The following is a 25,446-nucleotide window of genomic DNA, read 5'->3' as shown; positions in this document are numbered from 1 at the left end:
AAAGAAAATTACAGACCAATATCACTGATGAATGCAGATGCAAAGATCCTCAACAAAATCCTGGCAAATAGGATTCAATGCCTCATTAAGAAGATCATCCACTACGATCAAGTAGGTTTCATCCCAGGAATGCAAGGCTGGTTTAACATCCGTAAATCTATCAACATAATACACAACATCAATAACAAGAAAAATAAAAACCACATGATCATATCAATAGATGCAGAGAAAGCATTTGATAAGGTCCAACACCCATTCTTGATCAAAACTCTCAGCAAGATGGGAATGGAGGGAACCTTTCTCAATATAGTGAAGGCCATCTACCACAAGTCAGTGGCAAATATTATCCTCAATGGAGAAAAACTGAAAGCCTTCCCTCTAAATTCTGGCTCAAGACAAGGCTGTCCTCTCTCACCACTCCTATTCAACATAGCACTGGAAGTACTTGCTATAGCGATTAGGCAAGAAAAGGATATCAAGGGAATCCAGATAGGAAAGGAAGAAGTCAAGCTCTCACTGTTTGCAGATGACATGATACTCTACTTAGAAAACCCTAAAGACTCGATCAAAAAGCTTCTAGAAACAATAGACTCATATAGCAAGGTGGCATGCTACAAAATTAACACACAAAAATCCATGGCCTTTCTATATACCAATAGTAATAAGGATGAAATGGACATTAAGAAAACAACCCCATTCACAATAGTACCACACAAACTCAAATATCTTGGAATCAACTTGACTAAATATGTGAAGGACCTATACAAAGAAAACTATAAAACTCTGCTCCAAGAAATAAGAGAGGACACACGGAAATGGAAACACATACCCTGCTCATGGATTGGCAGGATTAACATCATCAAAATGTCAATACTCCCCAAGGCATTATACAGATTTAATGCCATCCCTCTAAAGATACCCATGACATTCTTCAAAGAAGTGGATCAGACACTTTTGAAATTCATTTGGAACAATAAACACCCTCGAATAGCTAAAGCAATCATTGGGAAAAAGAATATGGGAGGAATTACTTTTCCCAACTTTAAACTGTACTACAAAGCAACAGTTATCAAAACAGCATGGTATTGGAATAAAGATAGGTCCTCAGATCAGTGGAATAGGCTTGAATACTCAGAAAATGTTCCCCAGAGATACAACCATCTAATTTTTGATAAAGGAGCAGGAAATCCTAAATGGAGCAGGGAAAGCCTCTTCAACAAGTGGTGTTGGCACAATTGGATAGCCACTTGCAAAAAATTAAACTTAGACCCCCAGCTAACATCATGTACAAAGGTAAAATCCAAATGGATTAAAGACCTCGATATCAGCCCCAAAACCATAAGATATATAGAACAGCACATAGGCAAAACACTACAGGACATTACAGGCATCTTCAAGGAGGAAACTGCACTCTCCAAGCAAGTGAAAGCAGAGATTAACAGATGGGAATATATTAAGCTGAGAAGCTTCTGCACCTCAAAGGAAATAGTGCCCAGGATACAAGAGCCACCCACTGAGTGGGAGAAACTATTCACCCAATACCCATCAGATAAGGGGCTAATCTCCAAAATATACAAGGCACTGACAGAACTTTACAAGAAAAAAACATCTAACCCCATCAAAAAATGGGGAGAAGAAATGAACAGACACTTTGACAAAGAAGAAATACGCATGGCCAAAAGACACATGAAAAAATGTTCCACATCACTAATCATCAGGGAGATGCAAATCAAAACAACGATGAGATACCACCTCACACCCCAGAGAATGGCACACATCACAAAGAATGAGAATAAACAGTGTTGGCGGGGATGTGGAGAGAAAGGAACTCTTATCCACTGCTGGTGGGAATGCTGTCTAGTTCAACCTTTATGGAAAGCGATATGGAGATTCCTCCAAAAACTGGAAATTGAGCTCCCATACGATCCAGCTATACCACTCCTAGGAATATACCCTAGGAACACAAAAATACAATACAAAAACCCCTTCCTTACACCTATATTCATTGCAGCTCTATTTACCATAGCAAGACTCTGGAAACAACCAAGATGCCCTTCAACAGACGAATGGCTAAAGAAACTGTGGTACATATACACAATGGAATATTATGCAGCTGTCAGGAGAGATGAAGTCATGAAATTTTCCTATACATGGATGTACATGGAATCTATTATGCTGAGTGAAATAAGTCAGAGAGAGAGAGAAAAACGCAGAATGGTCTCACTCATCTATGGGTTTTAAGAAAAATGAAAGACACCCTGGTAATAATAATTTTCAGACACAAAAGAGAAAAGAGCTGGAAGTTCCAGCTCACCTCAGGAAGCTCACCACAAAGAGTGATGAGTTTAGTTAGAGAAATAACTACATTTTGAACTGTCCTAATATTGAGAATGTATGAGGGAAATGTAGAGCCTGTTTAGGGTACAGGCGGGGGTTGGGTGGGGAGGAGGGAGATTTGGGACTTGGGTGATGGGAATGTTGCACTGGTGATGGGTGGTGTTCCTTTTATGACTGAAACCCAAACACAATCATGTATGTAATCAAGGTGTTTAAATAAAAAAAAATTATGCATTAAAAAAAATTCTGTGGTAGTCTTTGTGAATTCTGTGGTAGTCTTTGTGAATTGCTCAATAAAGTATATGGTGACAGAAAAAAAAAAGATATGGGAATAATCAAACATTGAGGGAAGCTTTGAAGAATAGATGATGAGAACTTAAAAGGATTTTTGGAAATTAGTGTAAGGTCTGTATGTTAAAGGTGAGAGTTTAAACATTTGCTTTAATTAATTTGAGCTAGGATTCAAATTAACAAGAATCTTGGAATATTTTTCTAATCCCATGGAAATATTTATTTTTCTGCTGAGATATTACAGGTGGGAATGTTTACTGAGAAAATAATTCGATCAACTGAGAAAATTTGATAAATTAAAAAAAAATCTCTACAATAAAAGAAGAGTACATTAAAAAGACTTGTAAGATGAGACATCAGTATTTATGAAGATAGAAAATGAAATGTACTTTTTTTTTCAGAAGAAAGATGCTTTGTAGAGTATAGAGAAAAGAGTTTCAGAAGAAAATTATCTCAGTATCCATGTTTCAATAAAATGTGGTTCACATTCTTTGTGACAGCCTAGAGTATGTGAGCTAAAGTGGAAATACAGAAGAATACAGATATAAGCTACATTAATATTCATTCATAACATTTTGTCTTTGGTGAAGATGCTCTAGAATTATAAATTTTCTAATTATATGGAATATTCAAAATAATTTGGGCATTGCTCCTAATTTATTTATTTATTTTGGTTTTTGGGCCACACCCGGCGATGCTCAGGGGTTACTCCTGGCTGTCTGCTCAGAAATAGCTCCTGGCAGGCATGGGGGACCATATGGGACACCAGGATTTGAACCAACCACCTTTGGTCCTGATCGGCTGCTTGCAAGGCAAACGCTGCTGTGCTATTTCTTCGGGCCCTATTGCTCCTAATTTATACGTGGAGAAGAAAATCCCATTCCTAAATGACTCGAGGCATACTTAAAATTAATTTTTAGATTTGTTTTTTGGGGAAGAGTCAAAGCTGTTGTTGCTTAGGACTTATTTCTAACTCTTCACTCAGAAATTATTCCAGGAGTTGTTTAGGGGAGACCATATGTGATTTTGGAATTGAATCTGGATTGGACATGTACAGAACAATCATCTTACCTGATGTGCTATCTTTCTGGCCCCAATTTAAGCTTCATGTTATGGGGAGAATAAGTGGAGTACAAGAATTACTATTGGGAATATCTGATTCTTTAAATCCTTCAAAAATCAGCTTTTTAAAAGTTTTTTTGATGGCTAAGGCAGCTATGTTTTGAAAAAGATTTGATTTTGAGAAAGATTTGAGATGTGATTTCTTATGCTTAAGAAAAATTGTCATATTGCTCCTGATACAGAAAAATAACTAATGCAGGTTTGCTCATAGAATATTTAAGACATATCTGGTTATTGGTATAACTATTAAATTTCACCTTTACTGCAGTTTGAATAGATTGATAATAGATGCTAGGGTTATATTTAGAAGGACTTTTAGAAAACCCAGGGCTAAATAGAAATGTTCACCCTGGATTAAATAAGTCATATATTTATTTATTTGATTTATTTATTTATTGACTAACCCTGTCTACTCTGACCCTGTCAAGGTTAGGGATTGTATATACCACATTTGATTTTGTCTGCTGCATCTTTGCTGCACATACTATGGAAACCTGTATTAAAGAATTATGTTTCCTTGCACCAACTCTTCAGTTACTTTTAAAGTATTCAGAAAAGATGTTTAGTTTACTTTTTACTTTTACCTGAAAGGTAAGCTGAGCAAGGTAGGTGAGCTTATCGCACTCAAAGAGCCCACGGGTGGTATATTGGTACAGAGAGAAGGTGATGCTGTCTATTAGATTGGTCACTCGCTCCTTGAGGTTCTCATTAGGAGCAGCCTTTTTCACAGCCTTGTGGAAGATAATATTGAAGGCCTAAAAGCAAAAGATAGGATACTGTTAACTTACATAGCTATTCTTTTTTACTCTATCTCTCTTTGGGGAATCTAGCAGTGTTCAGGAGTTACTAATTTCAGTGCTGGGGACACTGATAAAACAGAGATAAAACTAGGCCTCTTACATGAAAAGCATGTTCTCTATTCCTTTGAAAAATATTCCAAACCTGTAACTCTTTCTGACTCCAGTAGTCTTTTTTAAAATAATATTTTATTTAAACACCTTGATTACAAACGTGATTATGGTTGGGTTTCAGTCATGTAAAGAACACCCTGCATCACCAGTGCAACATTCCCACCACCCATGTTCCAAATCTCCCTCCTCCCCACCCACCCTCGCCTGTACTCTAGACAGACTTTCTATTTTCTTTATAGATTCTCATTGTTAGGATATTTCTGAATGTAGTTATTTCTCTAACTAAAATCATCACTCTTTGTGGTGAGCTTTATGAAGTGAGCTGTAACTTCCAGCCCTCCTCTCTTTTGTCTCTGAAATGTATTGCAAGAATGTCTTTCATTTTTCTTAAAACCCATAGATGAGTGAGACCATTCTGTCTTTCTCTCTCTCTGACTTATTTCACTCAGCATAATAGATTCCATGTACATCCATGTCTAGGCAAATTTCATGACTTCATCTCTCCTGATGGCTGCATAATACTCCATTGTGTATATGTACCACAGTTTCATTAGCCATTTATCTGTTGAAGGGCATCTATGTTGTTTCCAGAATCTTGCTATGATAAATAGTGCTGCAATGAATATAGGTGAAAGGAAGGTTATATTCCTAGGAGTGGTATAGCTGGATTGTATGGGAGCTTAATTTCCAGTTTTTGGAGGAATTTCCATAAAGGTTGGACAAGACAGCATTCCCATCAGCAGTGGAAAAGAGTTCCTTTCTCTCTACATACCCGCCAACAGTGCGTAGTTTTACTCCTAAAGAATATTATATTGTAAGCCACAGAAATATTTTCTCAGCATTTCTTGCCTAAGATACAAGAAGTATGTTACTATACTTAGTTTGTTCAAATATATTTTAATTTTGTCAGAAAGAGGGAAAAGCTATGCCTTATACAAAAAAGAAGCTACAGTTTTAAACAGTAAAAAATAAAATTTAACTGACAAAAACAATTGAATTTAATGAGTTTTTGTTGGAAAGCTACCCGCAGAAAAATTAAGTACACTTACCAATAGCCTACAGGGTTTAATGGCTCTATTGATAAGATATTAACATTTTGGGACTGGAGAGATAGCATGGAGGTAGGGCGTTTGCCTTGAATGCAGAAGGATGGTGGTTTGAATCCTGGCATCCCATATAGTCCCCGAGCCTGCCAGGAGCAATTTTTGAGAGTAGAGCCAGGAATAACCCCTGAGTGCTGCTGGGTGTGACCCCAAAAAACAAAAAACAAAATCCAGAATAACATTTTACTCTGGTAGAATTAATATTCTATACAAGTGTGTTATTTAAATATTGATAATTGGGCTCAAAAAAAACAGAGGCATAAAAATCAGAAGTAGGATCCTCTCTGTTGACTCAGAAGAGACATTTTCACACTTGGTCGGTGTGATCCAAGAAGAGAGTGGCCACTCCAATTTGCTCCATGGATGCACAATTCTTCCACTTAGTGAGACACTAAGAAACACATAAAACACCACCACGTTGCAAATGTCATAGTGAAAAGCAATACTGAAACTCACCACATTTATTGATGAAGGTGGTAGTTCTGAAAACCAAACTAGTATCAGCAATGTGTATAAGCTCTCAGATAAGGACTTTCAAGAAGAAATGATGTGAATATTCAAAAAAATAAAAGAAACTTTGGACTGGATAGCCAATAAGATTTAATAGGATATGAGAGTAAAAAAAAAAAAGAAATCAAACAGAAATAACAAATCAAAAAATCTTGGTATGTGAACTAAAAAGCTCTTTGGAAGACCTTACCAGTAGAGTAACAGCTGTTGAGAACAGAAGCAGTGAGCTCAAAGATGAGCTACATATCACCTCTGGACACTAGCAGATTAAAGAGTCTTAAAATAAAAGAGGAAAAGATGAAAAAAAAATCCTCAAAAATAAACAACCCTAAATAGATTACAATAGAAATTTGGGATAAAATTAACAAAAACAACATCAGAATCATTGTGTCTCAGCAAGCTAGGACGAAATCTCTATGAAGAAGCAACAGTCAAAGAAATAATTGCTGAGAAGTTTCTCAGTTAATGAGGACATGTACCCACATTCTGATTCTCTAAGAATACCAGCTAACATAATCCAAAGAAAAATACTCTAAAGCAAGATGGAAATTGAAGGAAATTTCCTCAATATAGTCAAAGCAATTACCATAAATATACAGTAAACATTATACTTAATAGGGAGTAAATAAAATAATTTCTTCTAAGATCTGAAATAAAACAAGTCTGTTAACTCTCACTTCTATTCAGTATAGTACTGGAAGTACTTGTCATTGGAATTAGGGAGAAATAAGATATGAAGAGCATTTGTATAGACAAGAAAGAAGTCACACTTTCACTGTTTGTGAATGACATGATACTATACATAGTATATTAAGTATACTTGGTATACTTAGTATATTTAGAAAATACTAACGACTACAAAATGTTACAAAAATACTACAAAGTGCTTCTAGAAGAATATATAGTAAAATGGCGGGCTGTAAGATTATTCAAAAACAATCCCAGGGTTTCAGAAAATTAGGTACCTTAAAATATATCTAACTAGAGGGAAAAAACCCATAGAAATAAAACTATAAAACACTGCTTCATGCTTTCCTGCACAAGACAGCCAAGAAGATGCCATTGAACACAATCTCAAGGGTCCAAATCCAATAAGGACCCTACCCAGTAAAGTGGGTGCTGATTCCTGCATGTGATTGGGCAGAGGAGAGCAGTATAAAAGACTGCTGCCTTATTCCCTGTCTGCTTTCCTGCACAAGACAGCCAAGAAGATGGCATCAAACACAATCTCAATGGCCCAAACCCAGTAAGGGCCCCACCCAATAAAGTGGAGCCAGAGAAGCGCTGCTGCTCCTCTTCACTCTGAAGCCACATGCATCTTCTAACCCATGAACCCCTGCACAGCACATAGTCAAAACCACTATACAAGTGTTGCAATGGGGATACAATGCAGACAACACCACAAATAAAGAATGAAGATGAAAAGTACCAACTACCTAGTTAGTCTCTCAGATAAGGAGCTTAGAGTATTAATATGGAGTATGCTCAAAGAACTCAATGCACCCATAAATCGATCTGAACAGACCATAATGACAGAACTTACAACTAAAATAAGAGGTCTGAAAAACTCGGTAGATGAAATGAACACCTCAACAAAAAGCCTCTCCAAAGGAGTAACAGCAGCTGAAGACGGGGTCATTGAGCCAGATGATGAGATGCAGAACAACTCAATACAGCAGAAGAGATTGGAAGAGAACCTGAAAGCAAATGATCAGACAATCAACAAACTACTCAAAAACTGTGAGTGCAGTTAGAGAAATAACTACACTGAGAACTATCATAATAATGTGAATGAATGACGGAAGTAGAAAGCCTGTATAGAATACAGGTGGGGAGGAGGGAGATTTGGGACATTGGTGGTGGAGATGTTGCATTGATGAAGGGGGGTATTCTTTACATGACTAAAACCTAACTACAGTCATATTTGTAATCAAGGTGTTTAAATACAACTATTAATAAAAATGTGAACAGATAAAAGTAGAATTCTTTGATAAACTCAACAGAAACAACATAGGAATCACTGGAGTCCCAGAGACCCAGGAAGATAATATTAAGAAGTGTTGGAGGGGAAACTACGCCTGCCCAGTGGGGCCCGACTGTGAAAAATTGTGAGTACTGCTTGTGTGCGTCTGTCTCCTGTCCTGTCATGTGAAACTCTTGGGAGTGGGCCGAAAAGAGGCTCCAGAAAACTCGCTCTCCAGAAGCTCATTCTAGGTCGGGAATGCCAAGGAACTGCTTCATAATGTGAAAACCGGCTATAAGCAGTACTTTGCAGAAGCTAGTTCCCCTGTTTGTGACGTCAGGCTGGGAAAATCTACGAAACTACACCTGCCCAGTGGGGCCCAACTGTGAAAAATTGTGAGTGCTGCCTTTTTGTGTCTGTCTCCTGTCGTGTCACGTGAAACTCTTGGGAGTGGGCTGAAAAGAGGCTCCAGAAGAGCACGGCCACTCCGCTTCGCTACTCGGCCATGTGCTCTTTCTAAGGAAAGAATACCATCGCAACAAGAAAAAAAAATCACACTAAGAACTGTGCTGGATCACTGAAGCCCAGCATTTCTCTCCATACTGTCTTCTCTGCTGCATGCTCAGGCCTAAGATTTGATCCTGTGAGAGGCTTCATCCATGGAGGACTTCCCTCACTTGGAGGCAAGTTGACCCACCCAGAAAGGGTGGATCCAGAGGAGTGTGGCTGTGTACACCATTTAGCCAATGAATACCACCACAACACGTAGAAAAACCCACAATACAAGTGTGACAATGGGGAAACAACTCAGGCTAGCATCAGACATAGAGAATAAAGATGACAATTCTGATGACCAGATAATGACCAACCAACTAATCAACCTCTGAGATAAGGACTTTAGACTAGCAACATGGAAGATGCTCAATGAACTCAAAGAAACCATGGATCGAGTTGAACAGAACACTAACAAGAACCAAGAAAATATAAGACAGAAATCACAAAACTCCAAACTGAAAAAACATGTCAACTAACAGGCCTGAAAAAACTCAGTAAACAAAGTGAATGATAAAATGGATAAGCTCTAAGACAGGGTAACAGAAGCTGAGAATAGAATTGGTGCTGTGGAAGATGAGATAAAAACAGTTCCATACAGCAGAAGAGATTGGGAAAAAAACTTAAAGCAAATGAACAATGGAAAAATTAGTCAAAGAATGGAAACAGATGAAAATAGAAGTCTATGATAAGCTCAACAGAAACAACTTAAGAATCATTGGAGTCCCAGAGACCCAGGAAGAAAATTTCCAGGAAGAATCAATGGTCAAGAACATCATTAAAGAGAAACTTCCAGAGCTAAAGAATATATGTGATCAAATCCTGCATGCTCGAAGAGTACCAACCAAAAGAGACCCCAGAAAAACTACCCCAAGACACATGCTAGTCACAATGACTTTGACAAAGAAGAAATAGAAATGGCTAAAAGACACATGAAAAAATGCTCCACCTCACTAATCATCAGGGAGATGCAAATCAAAACAACTATGGGGTACCACCTCACACCCCAGAGTTTGGTACACATCACAAAGAATGAGAACAAGCAGTGTTGGCGAGGGAGAGAAAGGAACTCTTATCCACTGTTGGTGGGAATGCTGTCTAGTTCAACCATTATGAAAGCAATATGGAAATTCCTCCAAAAACTGGAAATTGAGCTCCCATACGACCCAGCTATACTAGTCCTAGGAATATACCCTAGAAACACAAAAACACAATTCCTTACATCTATATTCATTGCAGCACTATTTACCATAGCAAGACTCTGGAAGCAGCCAAGATACCCTTCAACAGATGAATGGCTAAAGAAACTGTGGTACATATACACAATGGAATATTATGCAGCTGTCAGGAGAGATGAAGTCATGAAATTTTCCTATACATGGATGTACATGGAATCTATTATGCTGAGTGAAATAAGTCAGAGAGAGAAAGACGCAGAATGGTCTCACTCATCTATGGGTTTTAAGAAAAATGAAAGACATTCTTGCAATAATAACTTTCAGATACAAAAGAGAAAAGAGGTGGAAGTTACAGCTCACCTCATGAAGCTCACCACAAACAGGGATGAGTTTTGTTAGAGAAATAACTACGTTTTGAACTATCCTAATAATGAGAATGTACGAGGGAAATAGAAAGCCTGACTAGAGTACAGGCGGGGGTTGGGTAGGAAGGAGGGAGATTTGGGACACTGGTGATGGGAATGTTGCACTGGTGATGGGTGGTGTTCTTTACATGACTGAAACCCAAATACAATCATGTATGTCATGAAGTTGTTTAAATAAAGATAATAATAATAATAAAAAAAGAAGTGTTGGAGGAAGAGTGAGGAGAGAAAAAGAAGTAAGAAGAAGAGGAAGAAGAGGAGGAAGGGGAAGAATAAAAAGAAAAAAGGAAGAAGAGGAAGAAGAGGAGGAATAATAAGAGGAAGAATAAAAGGAGGAAGAAAAATAGGAGGACGAAAATAAGAAAAGAAGAAAAAGGAAGAAGGAAAAGAAGACAAGAAAAAAGAAGACAAGAAAAGAGAAAGAAGAGAAGAAAATGAACAGGAAGAGAAAAAGAGAAAGAAGTTGAAGAGGAGGAAGAAAAGGAAGAAGAGGAGGAAGGAGAATAAGAGAAAAGAGGAGAAAGCAAGAAGCAAAAGGAGAGAAGAGAAAAAGAAAATGGACTGAAGATTTATTTTTAATTTATTTTCTTACAATAGTGTCTTTGTTTAAGCACAATGATTATAAACATGCTTGTAGCTGGGTTTCAGTTAAAAAGAAAAAGAAAAGAGAACAGTTTAAAGGATGTTCCTCCAAAGTATATAAGCACTTACCTTGTATATGTTAGGCTCTGAATTTCATATTTAGCACTGTAAAACTATATAGAAAAAATAAGAAATAACCATAGGAATAGTTTAAAGATGAGATTTTTTTGGGGGGGTCACTCCTGGCAGCGCTTGGGTTAACTCCTGGCTCTTTGCTCAGAAATCGCTCCTGGCAGGCTTGGGGGACCATATGGGATGCCAGGATTTGAACTACTGACCTTCTGCATGCAAGGCAAATGCCTTATGTCCATGCTATCTCTCCAGCTCTAAAAGATGAGATTTTTTTTATAATTAAAGATTCAATAAGAAACATAACAAATCTGACTAGCAAATTAGAAATTGGAAAGGATGCAAGCTTTGGAAGAAGGGTGGCTTTAGCAAAACCATAAAGTTAATTAATAATTGAATGTATATATGAAGGTATCTTCAAATAGTATAAAGTACAAAGGGCAAGAGAAATAGGGAGGAGAGGGAAAATAAGATTTATTGAGTGCCTCTTAATGTGAAAGCTTTGTACTACCTGCTTTTTATCCTTGATTTCAGTGAATAGCCACAACAATTATGATATAAATATTGCCAGTTATTCAACAGAGTTTCAACTATGTGCTACTTTATGTCCTATTCATTCACCAGGCCCCTTAGGAAAATAAGTTTACCAGATCTTATAATTATTTAAGCGTAAGATCACTTGGGATAATAGCACCACGCCCAAAATATTTTTGGAGATGAGCAAATATATGATGGCTGGACAAATAAATGCCAATAGGGATGAAAAGTTGAATGCATGAGTAAAAAATGGATAAATGGATGGTTGAAAGAAGTATTGTGGAGGTAGTATCAACACAAAAAAGGAACTTTAAAGAACAAGGCATTGAATATAACTTCTGTTGCCAGAACATTTAGTAAAATCTGACAGCATTAATGAAGACAAAACACAGGAAGAAAGAACAAGTTATTAAAAAATGATGAAACATTCAGTGCTGTGACTCAGAAAAAATTTGTTAGGGAGGAGGTTATCTGCTAAAAAATTGCTAAATCTGAATAGAGTCTTTAGAAAAAAACATTGCTTCAAGAAATAAAAGAGGATACAAGAAAATTTAAACATATAACTTGTTCATGGATTGAGATTAAAGTAGCAATACTTTCCAAAATGATTTACATATTTAATAAAATCCATATGAGGATATCCATGACATTTTTAAATAAATAAGTCAAATATTTAAAGAATTCATATGTAATAATAAACATCCATGGATTGCTAAATCAATCCTTAGCAAAAACTGAGAAACATCACTTTCCAAACAACACTTTTCAAACTGTACAGTAGTAATTAATACAACAAAATAGTCAACTATGACAGATCGTCAGATAAATGAAACATATATGGATATCCTGACAAGACTATTAATCTTTTATAAATTGTCACAAAATACAAAATTAAGCAAGTAAAATCTTTTGAATATTGGTCTTTGGAAAACTGGTCAACTAGGTGAAAAAAATGATCACAGAAATCTCTTTTTTGCTCACAAAAAGTAAAACAAAAATGGATTATAGATCTTGATATTATACCTAAAACTATAAGGTACTTTGAGAGAAATTTAGGCAGTATTCTCATAACAATGAAGCTAAAGGTATCTTAAAGGATGAAACATCACTGGCTATGCAAATGGAAGCAAAGAAAATATGAGATTTCATTAAATTAGGAAGTTTCTGTACCTCAAAAAAGTGATCACCAGGATACTACTGGCTATGCACTCCGAAATTGCTCCTGGCTTGGGGGATTATATGGGATGCTGGTGGGGGGGAATTGAACTGGAGTCTGTCCTAGGCTAGTGCATACAAGGCAGATAGATGCCTTATTGCTTGCACCACCGCTCCAGCCCCATCATTGCATATTCTTAACATTTCTTTTTAAAACCTTATCAGGGAGCCTATATACATGGCTGGTACTAGTCCGGTCTTAAAAACTACCAACTTATAATAATAGACTCTGAATGATTATTTACCCAATGCTCAACTGATAAGGGGTTAATAGTTAATATATAAGATATAAGGCACTGATAAAGCTTTACAAGAAAAATGATCTAACCCCACCCAAAATAATTAGAATAGATGATCAAAAATTTTCTCCAAGAGGAAATACAGATGGCTAAAAAGCACATGAAAAATTGCTGCACATTATTAATCATCAAGGAGTACATAAAAATAATAAAATTTCATCTTATAGCACAGAGACTAGAACAAAGAATAAATAGACATTAAGAAACAATACTATTCACAATAGTACCACCAAAACTCAAATACCTTGGAGTCAACTTAATTAAAGAGGTGAAGGATCTATATAAAGAAAAACAAAACACTGCTTCAAGAAGTAGAGAACACAAGAAAATGAAAAAAAAAAAAAAACCAAAAAAAAAACACTGTTCATGGATTGGGGGAATTAACATGATTAAGACAGCAATACTTCCCGAAGTCTTATACAGATTTAATGAAATCCTTCTAAGGATATTCGTGACTTTTTTTTTTTTGTTGTTTTTTTTGGGTCACGCCCAGCAGCACTCAGGGGTTACTCCTGGCTCTATGCTCAGAAATTGCTCCTGACAGGCTCAAGAGACAATATGGGATGCCGGTATTCAAATCACTGATCAAGCCTCACAAAGAACATAAAAAAAGGAAGAGAAACTTCAAGAAAACATGTGTATCTAATAAGGAGATGAAGAAATGCAGAACACTAAGCAGTACTCACTAGAACTAGAACAGAAATGAAGGCAAAACAAAAGCCAAAGTTACTAAGAAGACTCATGAAAAGCACAAGTTTGCAGCTCTCAAATGAGTAATTCTGCACAGGACAAGCAAGGTCAAATGAAGGACGAGGAAAAACAGAAAGATTACTGCACCACTTGCAAACCTCACAAAGAACATACAAAAAAGGAAGAGAAACTTCAAGAAAACATGTGTATCTAATAAGGAGATGAAGAAATGCAGAACACTAAGCAGTATTCAAAAAAAAAAAAAAAAAAAAAAAAAAAAAAAAAGTAGTTACGTATTGATTCCTTTTTGCTCTTCAAGTAATCAATTCAAATCCTGTGGCCTTTATTTCATAGAAGACTATTAATCCATAAAAAAGATTATTTCTGATATTTTAAGATTCTTAATGTCCTAACACATTTCTGAGGCCCATCTGTACCATCCACCAATATGGGGTACCTGGTATGCTGAGGCAAAAGAATGAAAAGGATTGATTGATAATCAGTAGCCTGAACTACTGACTGATGGTCAATAAAAATTTGATTAGGTCTACATTTGCTTTATATATATTCTATCAGCATGGTCTACATGATTAGTTCTAACATAGTTATTCAAAAGGAGAGTTAACCATAGATCAAGATGGGAGTTAATCATGATGCAAGAGGGTAGTTAATCATGAGGATTATAGAATAGGAACAGAATCTTGAATGTTTGCCTGCTTCAAGGAGATGAAACCAAATATGAAACCAAATGCCTGTACAAAGTGCATACTGGCTATAGATTTTTACCACAGAATCAATCAGACACCAGGCCCACATCACCCCCAGGAAGCCTGTTTTTAAGGCCTTTTATTTAGTTCCTAGAGTTTTTCATGGAAAGCAGGGCCTCATTTCTAGACTCTAGGATCATTTCTAGACTCCAACATCATCTATAACTGTTGTCTCTACATCAACAGAGGCTGTGACAGAAACCTCTAGGCTACAAAAACTTTTAAAGGCTTTGCTGAAAAGGCTTCAATAAATGTTAGAAAGAGGTAGAATCTAACGATTCTCATATTTCTTTCCTTAATGTATACACATTTTTTTCTTTTTCCTTTTTGCTTATTGATTGGACTTTATGTTGATTATCTTACTACTCCCTATCCCTCCAAAGATACAGCTCTGTTTCAAGTGATATGAAAGGGGAAAGGTTTCTGTATTTCTCTAGAATCCTGTTTAATAACATCCCTTCATATAATGTGAAAGTTTCTCCACCTTTTATCTTCCTTTTTTTCTTAAATAGTTTTCTTAATTCATCTGTCCATTCAACAAATTTCAACAAAAATTGGAAGAGTCACAAACCATCTAGTCTTAAATCAACTCAAAAATTATAAGTAACCCAATACTGATAGTCCTTAAAGAAGAAACTTATGAGGAAACATAATAAGCTAACCAGCACCCATGGTGTGATTCTTTTTATCCTTATGGTTTTATATGGTTATGTGGGGTGATATATAATGAACAAAGAAATAATATCTCTTGGTGTGATAAACAGCAGTTAGAAAAATAAGTCAAATAGAAGAGAAAATAATGCTAAAAGAAAATTAGTTATTCTTGGTAGGATGCAAAAGGAAAATACTGCAATGTAATAATTAAGCCTTTTATGCATAAAATAAAGGTATAAATTATGTAGACAAAAAAAAAAAAAAAAAAAAAAAAAAAGAAATTGCTCCTGACAGGCTCAAGAGACAATATGGGATGCCGGTATTCAAATCACTGATCTTCTGATGCAAGGCAAACACTTTACCTCCATGCTATCTTTCTGGCCTAAAATTTATTTGGAACTATAAACATTCACTAGTAACTAAAGCAAATAAACTAAGTACAAATAAGATCACTTTCCCTAATTTTAAATGCTACTAAAACAATACTCATTAAAACAGTATTGTATCGAATAACCAAAATCTCTGATTTAGAGGTCTGAATTTTACAACTGTGACTGAGCAGAACTTCTACAACTGTAAAAAAAAAAAAAGACTCTATCCTAGATTTCATCCTATGACCTGTATAAATAACAAGATCTTTAGTTAGAGACCTAATTTTATCATCCACAACTGAGCAGAAAGTTTCCTGGTACCATTAAAGGACCTTGAGGTATAAAAATGAGCATGTATGGAGCTTGTAGTGGTTCCCATGACAGTATGCTTTAAGGGAGGAGAAACCATGTATCTCTTAGGCCAAGGAAATTCCCTTTCTAATTTCCTCATTACTTACCGTGCCTATGCGAAGAAGAAGAAGAAGAAGAAGAAGAAGAAGAAGAAGAAGAAGAAGAAGAAGAAGAAGAAGAAGAAGAAGAAAGAAAGAAAGAAAGAAAGAAAGAAAGAAAGAAAGAAAGAAAGAAAGAAAAAGAAGAGGAGGAGGAAGAGGAAGAGAAGGAGGAAGAGGAAGAAGAGGAAGAAGAAGAAGACGAGGACGACAAAACCTTGCTTTGCCACACCCGCCCTCCTTTCTTTTTTTCATTTCTCATGGTTATTTGGTTGTTATTTTGTTGCTATTGTGCTTTTATGTCATTGCTGGCTTTGTTTTTTTCTGTTTGTTTTTTGTTATGTTTTTATTTTTTTCCTGTTCTTTTTTAAAATTGATATTTATAACCTCTAGATAGACTTCTCCCAGTTTTCTTTCTTTCTTTTTTTCAATAAAAGCACATAACTTAAATCATCTTGTTCTGCCTCACAAATTGAGGAGGATAAATGGATGGTACCAGGACCAAACAGTCGTATGAACATTGAGTGGAAATAAAAAATGATCAGACTGAAATACCAAACCCAAAGTCAATGACAACAGAATAAATACTCATTCTACAACAGGCTATACAGAGAGGAGACCAGTTATACTAGCAGTCTGGGGGATAAAGGAGAGAGATATAGGATGCATGTTGGAAACAGGGGTAGAGGGAGGACAACACTGGTGGTGGGAATAGCCCTGATTCATTGTCACTATGCACCTTAAATATTACTGTGAAAGATTCGTAATTCACTTTGTTCAAAAAAATTATTTTATGAGAATAAAATGATTTGTTTTGGAATAAAGAGAGACCCTCACATCAATGGAGTAGATGAGCATTCAGAGAATAATCCCCAGACATATCAGTTAATCTTTGATAAAGGGAGAAGAAATGGAAAATGAACCAAGATAACTTCTTCAACAAGTGATGTTGGGACAATTGGTCATCCAGGTGCAAAAAAGTGAAGTCAAGCCTCTATCTAACACAATGCATAAAATTGTGCTTAAAGATATTATAAAAATTCAAATAAAAATGAATTAAAGACCTTGATGTCAGACATAAAAGTATAAGGTATATCAAATAAAACATAGGCAAAAAAATTGAGATCACAGTCATCTTAAAGGTGGTAATACCACTGTCCAAACTTGTGGAAGCAGAGATAAACAAATTGGAGTATATCAAACTGAGATATTTCTGCACCTCAAAGTAAACAGTTACTAGGATACAAAGACCAACCAGAGAATTAGAAAAATTATTCACTTAATACCCATTAGAAAAAGGGCTAATATCTAATATATACTAAGTACTGACAGAACTTAACAAAAAAAATCACCTATCCTATCTAACATGGGGAGAAAAAAAGAACAGATATTTTCTAAAAGAAAAAATACAGATGGCCAAAAGGCAGATGAAAAAATTCTCCACATTACTAATCATCAAAGAGATGCAAATCAAAACAACAATGAGAAATCATCAGACTGTACACATCACAAATACTTATCGGTGGTATTTACAGAAAATGAAAGACAGTATGGTAATAAGTTCTAGAGACAATAGAAATGAGGGCTGGAAGGACTAGCCCATAATATGAAGATACCACAAAAGTGATGAGCACAGTTAGAGAAATAACTGCACCAACTATTGTTACAATGAGAGAGAGAGAGAGAGAGAGAGAGAGAGAGAGAGAGAGAGAGAGAGAGAGAGAGAGAGAGAGAGAGAGAGAGAGAGAGAGAGAATGTCTCAAAGACAGGAAGAAGGTGGTGGGAGGAGGGAATTGGGGAACATTGGTATTGGGAAAGTTATATGGTGAAGAGTGGTGTACATTTGATGACTGAAACCCAACTAGAAGTATTTTAAACTATGGTGTTTAAATAAAATTTATTAAAATAAAAGTAATATCACCTAAAGTGAAAAATATTACTTTAAAATTCTGCATACAATTTTATAGAAATTGTTTTATAAAATATTACTTTCTTGGGTTTAGGACCACCCCCATTGGTGTTCAGGTTTTACTCCTCACTCATGGATTACTTCTGCCAATCTTGGCAGAATAGATAGAGTGCCAGGGATCAAACCTGGGTTGGTTATGTCCAAGGCAAGCACCCTTCCTATTGTACTATCTCTCCATTCCCTGCAAGTTATATTTTGATGCATATCATTTCAGAAAAAATTGGATGTATGAATATGTGACTTCTATTATGTTGAATTACTTATGTTTTTAATTCTCCAAGATTATCTTTTATTTTTTTCTGCCAGAAATAAGAACTGTGTTATACAACTTAAGATAATAAACAATGTTTTAAAACTTGAGAGATATTTTTGTTCCAAATCAAAGAAGGCTGTTAAGTGTACTATATTTTGGTAATTTTGAAGCCACTTATACTTTAAATTTTTTTTTTTTTTTTTTTGGTTTTTGGGCCACACCCGGCGGTGCTCAGGGGTTACTCCTGGCTATCTGCTCAGAAATAGCTCCTGGCAGGCACGGGGGACCATATGGGACACCGGGATTCGAACCAACCACCTTTGGTCCTGGATTGGCTGCTTATGAAGCCACTTATACTTTATAATTGAGCATATTAATATGCTTTTAGTGACTAGGAAGGTCAGTTACCTTTGCTCTGGGAAATTCTAATAGTATAAAGACTCAAAATCCATTCCCTTTAAAAATAGAACTCCCAGTGATAAAATATGAGTTCATTCACACACTATTGATACAAAGCTGTTATAGTATTTTTGAATACTGTTTTTTTTATAAGTTTCTTGATTTATTTTTCCTAAGGCAGAATCATTGGGTAAATTTTAATAATGCTCAGAGGAGTGAAGGTCATTCCTGGTTTTTTTTTTTAGTTTATTATGCTAACCGTTGTCCTTATACCCCATTCCACTAACAAAAATTAAGTATCAGATACTTATGTGTTCTGCTAAAGTATAAATTATTCAGAAGTGCTCCATTAACCTCAAATTCTCTTCAATTATAGTCTTTTGACCAATGCTTTAGGATAAAATATATTCTTTCAGATAGATACACTTACAATTTATAGGTTTTTGTGTATTTATGAATAGAATAAGTTAGTTGGCCTTCACACTTTTAATACAGTTTTTATTAAAAATCTTATATTTTGGGGCCGGCGCTGTGGCGCTAGAGGTAAGGTGTCTGCCTTGCCAGCGCTAGCCTAGGATGGACCGCGGTTTGATCCTCCGGCGTCCCTTATGGTCCCCCAAGCCAGGAGTGACTTCTGAGTGCATAGCCAAGAGTAACCCCTGAGCATCACCGGGTGTGGTCCAAAAACCAAAAGAAAAAAAATTCTTATATTTTGAAGATTGAAACAATAAAAATAATTTAAAGTTGGTTTATTTTTTCTTCTTGGTCTTTAAGTATATGAACACTCTGCATATTTAAAGAATATGACAAAGCTTTTGGGGAGAATGCTCACTTCTGAGGTTTCTTGGTATTCTTCCACACATTTAATAAACATATAAGCTTGTTTATTTGTATTTGTATTTGCCTATAAGCAAGGCTGAGACTTGCAGTAGTGTTTCTGGTCTGGCCAAAGCAAACAAAGATTATTAAAAACCATATTAAATTGTTGAGGACTATAATATTGGTCTAAAGTAATGTAGTTGAAATCCTATATCTGATCTTAAATATTTTGTATAGCTAATGAAACACATGTAAGCTCTTGTATAGGGTTGCACAGGCTTTGCTTTATATTTATTATTATTATTATGGAATAATTACAAATGAAAGTCACCTTGAGAGAAAATTGGTACATTGGATGGATCTTGCTGAGGTCATTCATGATGAAGTAGAGCACAGAGGCTTGGGCAGCTGCAGGTCTATAGTGTTCACGAGCATCATTGATTTTCATTTCAGTCAACTTGGCCTCCTGTACCTGTTGGATAAAGAGACAATGATCCATAATTTAAAATTAGGGAGGCTTTCTGAGAATAGATTTCTATGTAACAGTTTGTGTGTGTGTCTGTCTGTGTATTGGCATGGAGAGAGAGGACTGGGGTGGAAATCTATCATTTCTTAATAGATCTTGGGTATGAATTGAAATTATACAATTCTTGTCTTTCATTAGGTAATAATGCCAACCCTCCTAGTTAGGAACTCTGGGCTGTACAGTTCTGTAGCTCAATTTCTAACACTAATTATTTCATAGGTATTTGCAAAAAATGCATATTAGTTAAAATTCAACTAGCATTCTGTGTATCAGAAATATAATAAAAAAGCATAATATAATTTAATTTTATTTATTTATAAGTGAGGAAAACACCTGGTGGTGTTCACAGGCTACTTCTGACTCTGTGCACAGGGCTCAAGCCCTCATCTAATCACAGAGTTGATGTTCAGGAACAATGAACTGCATGGGCTGCATACAAGACAAACACCTTATTCTAAGCACTATTTCTCCAGCAAATTTCATTCATCTTTATGAAAATTAACATGAAAGATAACACAGATTAAACCAATAAAACATTATATTTTTGTTCTGAAATTAGAATTTCTGATATACATATGTAAATTTCTGATATATATAAATCAAAAATATAAAGGAGATTCTAATATAAATAAAAAAGACAAGTGTTAGAAAGTTTGTAAGAACAAGTCTGAGTATAATTTAAAATGTTCTAGGTTTTAAATCCCCAAATTTTTATTTTATTTTACATTTTCTTGTTTTTGGACCATACCTAGTAGTGGTTTGGGGTTATTCCTGGCTCTTCACTCAAAAATCACTCCTGAATATTCTTTCTTTTTTTTTCTATTGTGACTGAAGTTCATTTACACAGATTTATTTACGATACATAGTGACAATGAATGAAGGGCATTCCCACCACAAATGTTATCCTCCCTCCACTCTTGTTCCCAGCATATCTCCCACATCTCCCTCCATTACCCCCCAGAATCCTTCTGCAAATGGTCTCCGCCTTACAGCTTGTTATAGGTTGGGTATCTATTCTGTTTGGTGTTCCAGTCTGGTCATTTTTTTATTTACACTACATGTTCATATGACTGGTCCTGGTATCATTCTTTTCCCCCCTCAATTTATGAGGCTGCATTATTCAAATTATGCTGTTCTGTTGGAGGTAAAAAGGTTAAGGAAAAAAGGAGAAAAAAATTGGTATCAACTACTAAAAAAAAAATCACCGAATAATATCCACAAAAGTGGAAAAGAAAGAAAAAAGTGGAAGAAAAAGAAGGAAAATTGTGGGGAGCCAAACTATTGGAACCTAGAACAAAGGTGCCTCTGAAATCCCTGACCTTGTTACCCACGTGACCAGAGGCACCCATGCCCTGAGGACAAAGAAAATAGACAAACACTAAAGTAAATTCAAAGCAGCCCAATACATCCAGCCAGAGAGAAAATTATAGAGCAACTTGCCTTTGTGTTAGCAAAAGATTAATATGTTTATAGCTGGTGTTTTATTTATGCTTGCTGGGTAAAATTTATAAGACCCTGTTTGGATCTTGTGCTTTCAGTATAAACATGTGCTCAGGTCTACCTCTTTACCCCTCCCTATTACCTGCCCCCAGCTTATGCTAATGAGTGCTTGCAATTGTAATTGCTGGAAAACTTGTAACACCTCTATGACGTATTTCACCTTTAAAAGCTGATCTCCCCGGGCAATAAACCCCTTTTGAACAGCATGTGTTGTCTTGAGGGTCTTTCTTACTAACTTCTTAAGTTTTCTTCACAGATCGGACCTGCTCGAGTAAACTCACAAATTACTAGAGACCCTCATTCCCACACCCCCGCGGATCGGGGGTCCCCCACTGAGGATTGCAGAAAATAATATCAAAAAACAAACAAAAAATAAAACAAAACAACACCAGAAAAAGTGCTGCAGTGGCAGGGTTTGTGTTACCCTACCTTTTTTTTTTTGTTTGTTTGTTTTTTTGTATAGGCACAGCAAGTATTGGGGTAGGAAGGAAATTCCCGTGGCCTAAGAGATTCAGGGTTTCTCCACTCTTGAAGCGTATTGTCATGGGAACAACCACTGGCTCCATACCTTCTCATTGCCATATCCCAGGGTTTTTTTTTTTTTTTTTTTCTTTTGTGGTGTCAGGAACCTTTCTTCTCTGTTGTGGATGAGAAAATAAGGCCACTATAGCAAGCAATCTTGTATTTGCGCAGGTCCTAGGACAGGGCCTAGGCTAGAGTCTTTAAGGTTCTAGAGGTACTGTTCCAACATTGTTGGTGTGTTCAGTTTTCTGTATCATGTGCTCCATGTTTTTGCTCATTCCCTAAGCTGAAGTCTAGGAAATTATGGTTCCAATGGTTCTGGCTCAGTCTCTGTTGTCAGAATTGGGCCTCTGTACTAAGAAGTCTTAATTTTTGTAAAAGATTGGGGCTATAGCCTAGGGTAGGGTTTTTCTTAATGGTCTCAAGGTACGTTCTGTTCAGTCAGAGTTGTCAAAGTCAGGTTTCTGCAGTTAGTGCTCTTATTTTTCATAGTTCAAAGGACAATACATCTTCTGATTTCCACTTAGTGTTAGGTGATATGATAGGACCTCCTGGTCTTTGGTCAAGTTTTAATTTCCTCGCTGTCCTCATTGTCATATTAACACTGGCACAAGTATATCTCCCAATGCAGCTTAGTTCCTGGTGTTGTTGTATGAGTTTGTTTCAGTTCTATGTCTGGGATCTGGGATTTGAGAATAAACTAACACAGTCCCATCTCGTGGAGACTGCGTTGTATCCACATGACATATGTCCAGGATGGGAGGCACTCTTGTATAAAAAGTGTGAGTTCTTATCCTAGAAGATAAGATCTTGTGTCTGAGTCCATGATTTCCCCTTATTTACTGTGCCTATACAAAAACGTATGGTGTCCTTTTGTATTGCTGGTGCTATTCCAGGTAAGGATGACAGGCCACACATACAGTATCTGTGGTGTGGTCAAGCTTTTATCCCAGGCAAGACGTTTTCTTGGTTTTTGACCAAGAAGCACCAAAACTGGTGAGGGTAGAGAAAATATGTATATATAAAAAATAGAATATATAGATAAAATTGAGGTATATAAAAAAAAGGAAATTGAGAAAAAACAGGGATAAAAAGGTATTTGACAAAAGAAAGTGATTCGGGAGGCTATCTGTATGTTTAGGAATATATATCTTAAGATACATTTTTATAAAGATATTAAGCTAATGTAGGCAATATAGGCCTCCCAATTAGGTCTTCTGAGATATTCTTGTGGAGAGCAAAAGCCAAGGTACTGAATATTCTTTCTAATTTCCCCAATGTTTACTGAACCTATGCAAAAGGAGAAGGAAGAAAACAAACAAACAAACAAAATAAAGAATGTTTGCCACATCTGACACCCCCCCCCCAATTTTTCTTTTCCTTTCAATCTTATACTTATAGCTTCTAGATAGGGGCCTCAGCCCTTTTTCTTTTAAACAGAACCATAGAACATGAATAATCTGGTTCTGCCTACTATTTATATGTCTCCCTACACACTGAGAAAAGGAAAAAAAAAGGTGAATGGGAAACAGGGGTCAAATGGTTCCAGGAGCACAGAATAGAAATGAAAAATGTTCAGCCCTAAATACTCAAACCAATGTCAATGACAGTAGAATAAAGAGACCCAAGCTATAAAAAGCTATACGCAAAATGGACCTGTTATACTAGCAGTACAGGGGGCTAAGGGTGGAGGTATGGGATGCAGCTGAGAACTATGGTGGAGGGAAGTTGACACTGGTGGTAGGAATGGTCCTAATTTACTGTCACTATATTACTGAAATACCACTGTGAAAAACATGTAAAAATATAAAAAAATATTAAAAAAAAATCACTCCTGACAGGCTTAGGTGTCTATATGGGACACTGGAGATCAAACCCAAATCAGTCCTGTGCAAGGCAAGGCAAATGCCCTATCAACTTTGCTATCACTCCAGCTTCAAATTCCCCCAATTAAAATATTTTAATTTTGGGGCCAGAGAGATAGCATGGAGGTAAGGCGTTTGCCTTTCATGCAGGAGGTCATCGGTTCGAATTCCGGTGCCCCATATGGTCCCCCGTGCCTGCCAGGAGCAATTTCTGAGCCTGGAGCCAGGAATAACCCCTGAGCACTGCCGGGTGTGACCCAAAAAACAAAAAAAAAATTTAATTTTTATTGAGAGAATCAGTAATTTACAATGCTATTAATAATGCTTTCTTATACACAATACTATTAATAATGGTTTTAATTCATGTAATTCCAACAACACATCCATCATTAGTGGACCACTCATTTCTATCTGAAAGAATCCCTTTCCCCTCTGAAAGAACCCAAGATCCCTCTTTCTCAATCTTCCCAGTTCAATTCTGTCAGTCAATTCTTCTTATATATATATATATATATATATATATATATATAAAATATTCCATATATATTTTTTCCTTCTGACTGGCCTCACTAAGCATTATATCTTCTAGTTACATCTATGTTGCAAATTTCTTAGAGATGTGTTGTATTCCTTTGTGTATGTATTTCATAACTTCTTGGTTCATTCATATTTAGTTATAAAGCCCAAACTAATCATGGTTTACCAAACCCTTTGCAATTAATAAACAATTCATTTTTCAAGCATTTCCAGGCACTTAATTCAACTCCCCCTCCAATTACCCTGTGTGCCACTTAAATAAGGAAAATATTTCTCTCCTCCTTATCAACAATGCATTTGCTTTCCATTGTTTTCTCAACTAAAACAGTCACAACATCATAGGTTTTGTAATTTCCTGTTATCTTTCATCTCCTGAGGACCAAACATTGAAAGATTGGGATTTTGGCGAATTTGCATTTCCAACTTTTTTTTTATTGTAAGAATTTATTCAAGAGACAAAATTGATTAACATATTGAAATAAACTGACATAACATAATATAGTAACATAACATATAATTAATATAATATAATAATACATGTAATTCAAAGAACATTTCTAAATGAAACATAATTTTTTATCATAATGACTTACATATCTTTCACAGTAGTATTTTAGGTACATATTAACATTGAATCAGGGAAATATCCATCACCCCCAGTGTTTTCCTCCTTTCATCCCTGCTCCCAAGCATATATCCCTTTCTCCTTCCTTTATTCCCCAGAATGCTAGTTTAACTAAAAGGATATATGTTAACACTAATGTAAACCATTTTTTTTTGCAGTTCCAGATATTTTTACTAGTGGTTTCTTAAAGGTTTAGAGTCAAAGGAGCACTGTATAAACAATGTTAGAGTGGCAATTATCATCTGCATGGGCCCACCAAAGTATGGGGGTCATGGAAAGGAAAAACTTTTGGCCTAAGTACAAGGAGACCTTACCCCTGAAGTTTCCTAACATAAGATCATTTCTA

The 25,446-nt window shown here is 36.0% G+C and overlaps 1 protein-coding gene across 1 annotated transcript in view; it reads right to left on the bottom strand.

Moving 5' to 3' along the window:
- DNAH9 (dynein axonemal heavy chain 9) overlaps positions 1 to 25,446 on the bottom strand; it is a 704,007-nt gene that overhangs the window by 107,138 nt on the left and 571,423 nt on the right. Inside the window, exons 57-58 of the mRNA XM_049776731.1 lie at positions 19,857 to 19,997; positions 4,335 to 4,505 (exon numbers count right to left, since the gene is read on the bottom strand). Of these exons, the coding sequence (XP_049632688.1) occupies positions 4,335 to 4,505; positions 19,857 to 19,997 (312 nt within the window). The remainder of the gene's footprint in view (positions 1 to 4,334; positions 4,506 to 19,856; positions 19,998 to 25,446) is intronic.

This window comes from Suncus etruscus, chromosome 7 (assembly GCF_024139225.1).
Source record: "Suncus etruscus isolate mSunEtr1 chromosome 7, mSunEtr1.pri.cur, whole genome shotgun sequence".
In the NCBI taxonomy this organism is placed as follows: domain Eukaryota; kingdom Metazoa; phylum Chordata; class Mammalia; order Eulipotyphla; family Soricidae; genus Suncus; species Suncus etruscus.
This window is presented reverse-complemented; position numbering and strand designations above follow the sequence as displayed.